General features: G+C 40.6%; 1 protein-coding gene across 1 annotated transcript; it reads left to right on the top strand.

Moving 5' to 3' along the window:
• The first annotated feature begins 4,000 nt into the window (after positions 1–4,000).
• On the top strand, positions 4,001–11,201 carry clu (clusterin). The gene is made up of 10 exons (XM_063902575.1): positions 4,001–4,136; positions 7,371–7,531; positions 7,760–7,908; positions 8,110–8,280; positions 8,540–8,710; positions 8,865–9,072; positions 9,154–9,294; positions 9,588–9,802; positions 9,918–10,105; positions 10,583–11,201. The coding sequence occupies exons 2-10, from the start codon at positions 7,417–7,419 to the stop codon at positions 10,593–10,595; spliced, it is 1,371 nt and encodes a 456-aa protein (XP_063758645.1). The 5' UTR covers positions 4,001–4,136; positions 7,371–7,416; the 3' UTR covers positions 10,596–11,201.
• The last annotated feature ends 58 nt before the right edge of the window (positions 11,202–11,259 follow it).

Below are 11,259 nucleotides of genomic sequence, written 5' to 3'. Positions count from 1 at the left end.
TGTCGAAATCCATGCCACTGATCCAGTATTGGCTGCAGAGCTACATGATTTTAATTCACTAGGTGGGCATTTTAACAGTGGTGCAGCTTGGCACCCGATGCACACACACACAGGCTGACAAAGTGGAGCAAAACACAATAATTTAAAGGGTCATGTAACAGATAATTGGTTTAGTCACACAGGATCTACAGCTGGTAAACTTTTTACACTGAACAACACAAAGTAAACAAACCCGAGGCCAGAAATGTTGAACTCCACATGTGCACTGTTGGCCTGTGCTGTTAAATCTAACGTACAGCTTTGTAAGCTGCTGACTGGCAACTTACAACGTATGTATTACATTTTCTGAGATCAGTGGAAGTGTTAGTGTGAGCTGTAAGAATGTACCACTTGGACAGTGGGTTTGTAAGCACTACTGTAAACCATCTAATAAATATTGGAGAAGTCAAGTTTTGAAGAAGAGAGTTTAACAGACCTGTAGCCCGCTCCTCCTCTCCGCCAGAGGCTAGCCACTCTAATTCAGGTGCCAGGTTTTGACTCGTTTGGAAAAAACAGTCGAGTATTGATGCATAATTATCTATTTTATTCAACGAACCATCATGACCCAGCCAGTGTTGGAGTACAACGCCAAAATGGAACGATTACTCTTGTAAAAAATTAAACAAGACTCAAGATCTGAGACAGTAAAATACCATAAAGTAAAGAAAGATTAAAGTCAGCTGATGTTTTTAAAGACCAAATGTTGTGTATTTATTTTAACGGTCAAAAGAATTGTCCCTTTATTTGCAGTTGACTTTTAAAGACTTGCGAAATCTAAAAACAATGATTGTTACGCTTCAGTTACTCCAAATTGACCCCACATTCCCCAAACCCCTGTTGCTTCTGTATGCAAAGACGTTGCTGTTTGGAACATTTGTGGGGACATTTCAAAACTCAAGACAATGCAACTAAAGGGCAAACATTTGAGAAATATGGCATATCACCACACACCACAAACGTTTGATTTAAACCTATGATTAGATTAAAAGGGCAGGGAACTCAATTAGTCAGACTCAACCGAATCTCTACCAGCACTACAGCAAATTGGAAATCTCATTTGTTCCACATTTGCCTCACAACAAATGCCAAATTTGTTTTGGTGCGTTTATCCGGATGAGGCTCTTTGACAATCATTGTCCTAATGTGTTGGACATAAATAACTGTGCATGTGTTATCCAGAATTGTTTATCAGAAACATCATGTAGAGCCAATTCCTCAAAATAAGTGAAAAAGCTTCATTTAGCACTTTAAGTTATTCCCTTAAACATCTATGGGATGATGAGCATGTGCAAGGGAGTGAAGGATAAACACTGCTCCAAGAATCCCATCTTCTGCACCGCTGTCTGACAACAATGTGACCTCCTGCAACAACACATCCATCTTTGTTTGATGAAGCCCCATCCGGAGTATTTCAAGGAGCAAATTAGTCACCAAAAGAGAGCAGCAAGTGAGGGAAAACAGGAACAAAGTGATACAACACGTTTAAAGTCGACATCTGGTTCGTGCCACTCCCCCCAACGTGATCCCCGTGATTGAAATACTGTCTGTCCTTTTTGCATGCACGGTTTTCAATGGATATAAACTTTGTTTCATAGATTCAATCAACTAAAGCTGCAGTTACGCCATCAACCGGGCTGCTGTTTAATGGGGGATGCTGTGTCACGGCCGGCTGGAATTTACACATGGGGGCCATATTGGACAGAGTGTGGAGGACATTTTTTCACTGGGTCGCACTCACATTCATAAGTCAAGTATTCTCTATACCCTCATTTTCTCTTAACACTGATGCTCTTTTCACTATTGTTGAATTATTTAAGATACAGTGGGATGCAATTTTTGTTTTTAAAGATTACAATATTTAATGTTATTTTTCCATTTGGATTTCATTTTCTTTTAGAGGTGATTTACAAATACTGGGAAGAAAAGGAAAGATCCAACCCTCAGTACACTGTGAAATACACAGGTAAACACTGTATTTACTCAGTGTTGAGAAGTTACTGTATACGAAAGTAGCTCCTGCCACCCAGTGTAACAAACAGCTACTGCACATACGCACCAAAACAAAGACATAGCTACTCTGGCAGAATGTAAAATAGAAACCTTAGCTTTCAGTGAAACTATGAGAATTGTTGTGTCATGGGAGTAATATTCGAGATAGTTTGTGTGAGCATGCTTCGGAAGTGGGAAAATACACAGACCGGGTTCCTTTATCGCCTTTATGTAGGATTTATTTCTAAAATATAGTGACTGCTGCTGACACAGAACTCAGGAATCTGTATGATTGTATAAACGGTGTGTGTGTGTGTGTGTGTGTGTGTGTGTGTGTGTGTGTGTGTGTGTGTGTCTTACTGGAACGTGCATCACCTTAAAATAACACAGACCATACGTGTTGTGTTTCAGGATTAAAAGAATCAGTCAAGCATGTGCATGTGTGTGTGTGTGTGTGTGTGTGTGTGTGTGTGTGTGTGTGTGTGTGTGTGTGTGTGTGTGTGTGTGTGTGTGTGTGTGTGTGTGTCCAATTCTCATCAAATACAGAGTTCACATATTAGTGCAGGCTTCTTTACAGTTAAGACAGCTTGAAGATGAAATTTAATTTACAACACACTCCTCTAGCTTTCTTGTGACTTTGTTTTGTTGCATTCAAGTTTAAAATAAATAAAAGTTAACATAAAGGGGTATGACTTCAGAGTTATTCCAGTACCGATAACTCACACATCCTCCTGCACAGTGTACTGCAGTTTCACTAAAGAAACAAACATGTTCACAAATAAACTCTGGGTAAGCAGTTAAAGCTCAGGTAAAATCAATAACAACAACATATATAAAAATGATGCTTTTACAGATGAATGCAGCTTATATATACTGCGTAAGGTTGTTTGGTTATTAAGTGTTTCCATCTAAGGCTTTAAAGACTTGCTGCCAATATGGAAACCGTTTTTAGAGTTTTGCATGTAACTTTTGTTTCAGGTTGCATGTTTGTCTGTGAAATGGTCAAGGTGAATTTGGTCAATGTTGAGTCACAGTCAGGATGAATCGACTGTTTGTCTCTGAGCGCTGCTGCCAGTAAATTACAAATAGTATGGTCAAGTCCTCAGGCTCACGCCAAGTAAAGTTAAACACAGTAACACCAAGTAAAAGCATTCAGATTTCAAAATAAAAGCACAGTGTTGTTTAGATGAAGTAGACGGAATAACGACACCTAAAAAGTAACTAATCATTATGACTATGTGTACTGAGCAAAGCCATTAATATTAAATATAGCTTGGATGTGTAGCTTTAATGAAAGCCAACATTTTTCGGGGGAATTAAGTCAATATGTTATAGTAACTTTATCTATGCAGAGGCGTTACCAGGTGGAAAATGGGAGGTAAACTACATACTTGAACGAAAGCAAAACCAGAAATACATAATAGGACATAACATTAGTCATTTTTTTCACAGTAACCACACAGGTAATAATTCAATACACATACCAGTTATTATCAATTATCTTAGCCGTCAATCTGGGCAATTTACCTACGTTTGTCCACTTTCACCACATTGTTCCTTCTATTTTCTTCTTTGGTAATCCTGTAAGAAAGATGCTTCGTATAATTAAATCTTCTTCTTGACGACAAAATCTCCCCTCCGAATAATAAAAGCCACGGAAAGCACGTCTTCTCTGACCAGCTAATCCTTAGTGGTTAGCCGCTAGCAGTTAACCCTAACCAATTAGCATTTAGCAGTTAGCCGTTAGCAGTTAGCCGTTATTGGCAGTCAACCGTTAGAAATGAGACAGCAGTTTGACGACCTAGAAAAGCCCAAAAAATGTAATGGGTTATACAGTGTGGTGTTAGTAATTCTACTTAAGTAGGAACATTTAACACTTTACCCATGTCTGAGTTTTCCCCCCAAAAAATGTTTTCATGATTGCTATTTATTCTGAAGGGTATAACCGGAAGTGGTCTTTTATTTCACTGTAGCTTGATAGTAGCGGCGCCGTGCAGCATGAGTCACATGTTTATGTGCACCTTCGCAGTTATCCGCGGGTATAAAGCCCAGCAGCAGAGTGACCGACGCAGCTTCAGACGGTCTGGAGTCTCAGGAAACAAACAGAGGTGAGTCAGAGGGGCTTTCATTTTTTTGAGAATCTGCAGCTTGCTGATGCTTATAGAACATCTCTTTAATGCAAGTTGTGATAAAAGTGCTATTTATGATGAATCAAAACAGAATTGTGCGCAAGAAATTTTCTAGGTTTAGTTTATGTCATCTCTCATTTTGATTTGGCTGCATAATATTTCTTTTAAATGTGGTTCTTTTAGTTGTTTTTCTTTTAATGGCTGACAAGGTGACTGCTGTTTTGTGTAGCTTACTCATGGGTGTGACCTCCATCTTTGGATCAAAACAACTGGATTAGGGTAGATGACATCGCGTTGTTGTTTTTCTTTCATGCACTTTAGGCTGTGCACACCCACCACCAACATAACAGTGAAATATGAATCTTTACATGCTATTTGTTAATGAACTGTTGAAACAAAAAAAGACAATCCTGGCAGTTATGATTTTCCTCCATATGTGCCATATACTTAGAATAACAATTTGTAATTTCAACAGTTCTCAAAATTGAAAATATTGTACATAGTATAGTTTAGAATTGACCTTCATTTCTCTATAACCACATGACAGCTGTATCCTCTGGGCACACAAAGCCCCAAACACCTGAAATGAGGCCAAATGAGGTCACATGTGCCAGTGTCCCATTTGTTCGTAGAAGCCCTGATGAACCAGATTAGATGAATTCTTCCTTCTTATTCTGCTATTGAGAGAGCTGTTAGTGTAGGTTTGACTTTCTAATAGAGAGAATAAGACAGAAGCAGAATCAAAAGTGAAAACAAGCTTCTGCTGCAATTATCATCGAATGTAGTAATGCTACTAAGAGATCATTTAGGCGTGGAAGCTCAAGAAAGATAATATATAAAGATTCCTTTCTAATATATTTTAGGCAACAAATCAATAGTTTTACTCAGCTTCAGCATGTGTTGATATGCAATGTGTGACATGCAGACTATACAGTAATATAATAATGCCATAAATGTGAATTTCTGCATAGAGGAAAAGAGGAAAACCATGATATATAGCATATAATAATAAAATACAATATTGATAAGTTAAAAGTAATATGCTATAGGGATGTATGTTATATTATGCAGCATAGTTGTCGACTGAAACACAGCGTCTGATGCAGATGTTTTACTGTATTTCACTTCACAAAGCTGAAGCAGAACTTTCTGGAAGGCCTTTCTGGCAACATCTGGACAGTCGCTGGGTTTGCATTCTTTCAGTTGTGTAACCAGGATCCCTGCAGCTGCTATTCAGCAAATAATGTCCCTCCACCTCAGCCTTGTAAATGATTTCTCCTTTCTCTCCTTTTCTTTTTTATACGTTTGCCCGTTAAGCTTTCTGTGTTCAGCTCTCTCCAGCTCTGTGTTTTCCTCACGCGTTGCTCATTCTTTCTTCTCGCTGCACGTCAAGATTGAGCCATTCTGCTTTTTTCTCATTAAAAAAAAAGGTCTCACTGGTCCCAATCTCCCCTGTTTACAAACCTTCCAGTAACTGGCATGTTGTAATTAAAGCGAGAGACTTATTGTAGCATGAGTAATGTCCTCATTGTGTAAGCCGCTGCAGTTTGCTGCACTGTACGCGTTAACGTCGTGAACAGATGAGCTCATCCAGAGAAACTGGGACATTTTGGTTTTTCTAGGCCCTACGCTAGGTGGGCGTCCAATCCTTTTTTTCCATTTCTCACTGCAGATTCAAAGCACATTGAATTAGAGAACTAACGTCGACACTTCTGCATTTATCACCCCTTTAATTATTATAATTGTTGCTAATAGATTTATCTACAAGGAGACAAAAGACATTTTTCAAATCCTCAGTTTAAGGGAATCCTTGTGTCGCGCTATACTAAATAAGTCCGCTGGCATTTAGATTATCTGCGTCTTATTATTTGTTTAATGTTGCAGCCATGAAAATATAAAGTCTTTCTTTATGTTTAAACATCTTTTAACATCTGAGCCTGAATGAAAAGTTTGCAGCTTCACATTACATACATTTCTGTTTGTTATACTGCCAGACAGAGTGGGATAAGATTTACAAAGCGTGGAAACTGAATGTTTATAGGTCAGTTGTTGGGACTGATTCATCCCAAATATTATGTAAAAAGACAGGCTGTACTTTTTACTCGTTTCCATAGGAACAGTAAATGGTGGGTGAGCACTGACTGCAAAAACATCCCCGAGGAGGAGTCTGATAAATAACTCTACATAGGATATCATTTGAATTTGTGTTTAACATTTTATAAACATACTGATCAGATACCTAACAAAATACTTTTATATGCATCCTTCAAATTAGTATTTTTTTACATATCCCCAAATGGACAGAAACCCTGTTGTTTTTGCATCTTTCTGCTTGTTTTTGTTCAGTTTTAAAGCTCAGAAAAGTGGAGGTATAATGTCAAGGTGTCCACGTATTTTGGCCATTAATTATAAGAAAAAGGATGGACCTTTACTTATCCCAGTGGGGAAATTCAGGAGTCTAAAGCAGCAACACGTTGATCATTTGAATTATAGAAACTGAAATTCATTCACTTTCTCCTCTCTGCTTCTTAAAAGGTGGCTGACTTTCCTTTGCACTTACAATGATATAACTTTACTTGACGAAGGAGGCATGATGGTGGATTTAGATCACTGTGCTGTGTATTTAAAGGGAAACGGAGGATTAAGTCCTGCTGCAGGAATAATCAACAGAGTAGACTCAAACTGCTTGGGGAAAAGCTGCACAGGGCCGAGATGAGGCCGGTCCATCTGTCTGATGACTCCTCTCTATGTCGTCTTCTTGTTTGTTTGTGAGTGGGATTTAAAAAAACATCTACCAGTCTGTTAAAATTCTCAATACTGGCAGCTGACCAAAAACAGAGGAAATAATTTAGTACGCAGATAAAGCTCCTGCTGTTCTTTATATAATGCACAGTTGGCCAAAGTCACAGGAAGCACTGATCTGAGGTCAGTGTATTGATAATGACCTTGCTTTAGTGGATGAAATGGCAAAAAAAAATGATGCATTCAGCAGGCACCAGATTGAATTATTCATCAGTATTGATCACTGCGGTTATTTGAGGTTTCGCTGTGTAAGAGTGGAAAACTGCTGAGCAATGATGGTCATTTTCCTCTGCGTAGGTCTCTGGTTCCTTCACAGACGGTGTCGCCCTCTAGTGGAGATGAAGGGGCCTTACAACAACATCCCAGCAGTCAGGAGTTTAAACTGAATCTGTATGTTCATGTTTGTTCCAGTTCTTATTCTCATCATTGCCTGCTGGCCCTGTGAGAGTCAGAGAGGATGTTAATGATGATGATGATGATGAGGAAGAAGGGGTCCAAGATTCTCGCCGTGGTGGCTCTCCTTCTGGCCTCAGTCAACTGTCTCGTTCCTCCATCCACAGAAGACCTTAACCGTGAGTTTCTCTACAATCGCATCAGAAAAATTCAATTAAATAAAAGATTTCACGTGCCTCAGCAAAAAGTAAAAAGGTATTTTCTAATCAATTATATTAAATATAAATAAATGTTAACCAACAGATGAATAACTGCATACATTAAATAAGCAGTTCGGTCAAAGGGGCGGAAATGCAGCAGTCTGCTACATGAATCATCACCTGCAGTGGCTTTTTTCTTCATCACAGAGATCTCAATCCAGGGCGAGAAGTTTCTGGATAAACAGATTGAGACTGCCGTGAACGGAGTGAAGGAGATGAAGAGCGTGATGCAGAAATCTTCAGAGGAGCATCAGAAGTTTTTGGACGACCTGGAGAAGACCAAGGATCTAAAAGAGGTAGAAAACATCTCATCATTATTCCATATCAAAGCAAAATATATTTACTTATCGTGCAGTAAATGATTTGATCCATCCATCTATCTAAATCGATCCGTAGAAAACCTTATGCAACCACACCTGATGATCGACAATGAGTAACAGGGATCCCGCCAAAATAAGAGTTGCCTTTTTGAAATCTGTGTTTCTGTCTCACCTCAGGAGGCGATGCGTACGGCTCAGGAGATGGAGGCTAAGCTGGAGCAGGAGGAGGAGGTCTGTAACGATACCATGAGGGCTCTGTGGGAGGAGTGCAAGCCCTGCCTGAAGAACACCTGCGTCAAATACTACTCCAGAACATGCAGCAGTGGATCTGGACTGGTGGGACGCCAGGTGGGACCAGCACATTACAAATACATGAACTCGTACTAGAGTCTTTATACAGAGCTTTGATAGTCGATGACTTCCTTTCTTAAGAACATGATGCAGTTTAATTGCATAAACACTGGTTAGAGAATGAATCCCCATCGCTGGTTCATTAAAGGAAGTGACTGTGATGCATCCCCAGTCTCTCCCTCTCTTCTCTGTCCCGATAAGCTTAAAAAAAGACATGTTTTACACAGATCATTTAGAAATGATCCTTTACTTGCAGCTGGAGGGGGTGCTGAACAGAACGTCCCCTTTCTCCATCTGGATCAACGGGGAGAACATAGACGTCCTGGTTCAGGAGGGGCAGCGGCAGAGCAAAGAGTTCACCAACCTGGAGGAGAAATACTCCGAGATGGCCCACGGTGTCAACAGCATCTTTTCAAACAGCATGAAGGTACCTCAGATATAAACACTGGACCCAGAGATACCCATAAAAGCTCTAACAGTTGTATTGTGCGGTGAATCCCGATCATGGATCACGTATGCGTACACCAGGACACTCACTGCAGAAACAGAGAGGTTAACTGTGTCTCTGTGTGGTTTCTCAGGTGGCTGATCATCTGCACTTCAACCCTCCATCGTTCTTTTTCTCTGATATCCTGGGACCGTTCACTCGTCGGAGCAGAAGCATCCGCCTGCTCTTCCGCGATCCATTCCACGGCTTCCAGGATTTGTTCTCCCCGATGATGGACATGAGCAAGAACCTCTTCAGCTCCATGGGCTCCATGATGGACATGGACTCAGACACAGCTCCCAGTGAAGTTACACCTCTGACATGTTCTACTGAAATCAAAATGGAATGGAGTTTCTAATCTGCGCTTTTGTGTCGGGTTGCAGACGGCAGCGTGAACGAGGACGTGGTCATCACGAAACCTTTTGGCGACGGCACGATGACCTGCAGAGAGATCCGCCGTAACTCTGCTGGCTGCCTCAAGTTCCGCGAAGAGTGTCAGAAATGCAAAGACATCCAGCAGATGGGTAAGATGTAGCATTTATTTTATTTAACAGTGCTCCCCGAAACATTTATATGTCAGTTTTTTCAGATATAATGAAATGTTAAGCCCAAAATATCAGAATTTTGGCCACTGTCGTCAAAAATATCACCTAATATACGCCATGGTAAATGTCTTTGGTCAGATGTGACATATAGTCTTGGACCGAATTGCCTGAACCCTGCGTTTAATCCAAGTAAATGTCCTTTTTATCCCGGTGTAATCAGTTAAGTGTCTTTCTGACCTTACTCCTGCGTCCTGATGATGTTTCCCCCACAGACTGCTCCGGGAGAAAGCCTCTGGACGGCCCTCTGAAGGCGGAGCTGGAGGAGGCGCTGGCCCTGGCCGAGCGTTTCACCCAGCAGTACAACAACCTCCTGAAGAGGTTCGAGGAGAAGATGCTCAACACCTCCTCCGTCCTCGACATGCTCAACAGAGAGTTCGGCTGGGTGTCCTCTCTGGCCAACATCACCGACGTCTTCCGGGTCCAGACGGTACGAAACACCTGTAGCAAAACTCTATATGTAAAACAAAAAAAAAGACCTTTACTTTGTGAAAGGTGTGTGATCAGTGCGGTGTTTTCCTCAATCAACAACATATGAATTCCAGGTGATCAGCAGTGACACTGAAGAGAAGCCAAGCGATGAGAAGAAGCCGGCAGAAACCAACGTGTCCGTGAAGCTGTTTGACACTCCGGCCATAAACGTCAGCGTGCCGGGCGACATCCCCTGGACCGACCCCAAGTTCTCCGAGGTTGTGGCCCAGGAGGCTCTGGACCGCTACAAGGAGACCAGCGTGTGAGTGTCCAGCACACTCAGTGTATATAATCCAAAAACAACAATACATTTCTTTATGTTTCTCCATTGCACCGCCACCTAAACTCAAGGTTACCTACCTTATAGCTTCTAAAGCTGCTGGAATTTCTCATTTTCTATGCAACGACCACAGAGTTACTAAACTGCACTTAAGATCTTTAGTACAGATTTACATAACGATAGACTTTCTGCTTTTAATCCACAATATCTAACGCATAACAGATCTCCCCTGTGCTTCCTTTACCGTACTCAATTATTTGAAAAGCTAAACCTTGTTGTCTCTGCTAATTATCTTAGTTGTTTTGTTTCCACTGAAGAACAGCAGCATTTTAAAGATGTATTTAGTTCTTGTCCCCAATTCCTGATTCCTCTCGCTATTTAGCATGGAAATGAATGAATAGCATATAGTTAAAATAGACAAATATGTATCTCTGATCTCCTTCTCTTTCTTTTTTCCAGTGTGGTCAAATAAAGTCCCAAACCTGCACGTTCTGCTGACGGAACAGGAGAATGTTCTGGACTCATCACCAGAAACCCCGCTGATGAAAAAACCCTGAAGCCAACGCACTGATTCTGTTGTAAATCCTCTTAAAGTCCTGCTTCAGCCAACGACTCAGTTTAACCTCAGAGATTTATATTGTAACCTTAGAGCTCTTTGTCCTGCTGTCAGAGGAGATATTCAGTAGATGTAGATAACACAAAACAATAAGGCTGTGTAACATGTGAGCTTGGCTTTGCTAAAAAGGGACTTTCTCTGCTTGAGTTTCAGTTTAACCTTATATATAAAGATCAAACTGACATTTCCTCCATCACATTTCAATAAAACTAGGATTGGTTTGTTGCTAATATTTGTTGATAAGTACGTTTAGAGTGAGTTAATCCAAGTTTGTGTCAGTGACCCGATGCACCTTCCTACAGATCTCTGACAGCTGCTGTCTGAGTTGGTGGAAGTGGTTCATTCGCTGGAGTTAAACTGACTAGTTAAGAGTTTTTGTTCATGATTGCTTTTAAGCCCCTCTGTACAACAGCCTCGCAAAGAAGGAATAAATAGAGATCTAATAAACCTGCTCAAACCCAATCAGTGTCTTTGTGTTTCTTTGGACAGTTTGAAACCTTTGTCAAACAGATATGTTCTC

Source organism: Eleginops maclovinus, chromosome 15 (genome assembly GCF_036324505.1).
Source record: "Eleginops maclovinus isolate JMC-PN-2008 ecotype Puerto Natales chromosome 15, JC_Emac_rtc_rv5, whole genome shotgun sequence".
Classification (NCBI taxonomy): Eukaryota; Metazoa; Chordata; class Actinopteri; order Perciformes; family Eleginopidae; genus Eleginops; species Eleginops maclovinus.
This window is presented reverse-complemented; position numbering and strand designations above follow the sequence as displayed.

Bases quoted from the DNA above. Each gene is read 5' to 3' on its own strand.
- clu (XM_063902575.1), top strand. From the start codon at position 7,417: ATGTTAATGATGATGATGATGATGAGGAAGAAGGGGTCCAAGATTCTC. The intron at 8,711-8,864 runs GTACCTCAGATA...GTGGTTTCTCAG, and splicing joins TCTTTTCAAACAGCATGAAG to GTGGCTGATCATCTGCACTT. The intron at 9,295-9,587 runs GTAAGATGTAGC...TTTCCCCCACAG, and splicing joins CAAAGACATCCAGCAGATGG to ACTGCTCCGGGAGAAAGCCT.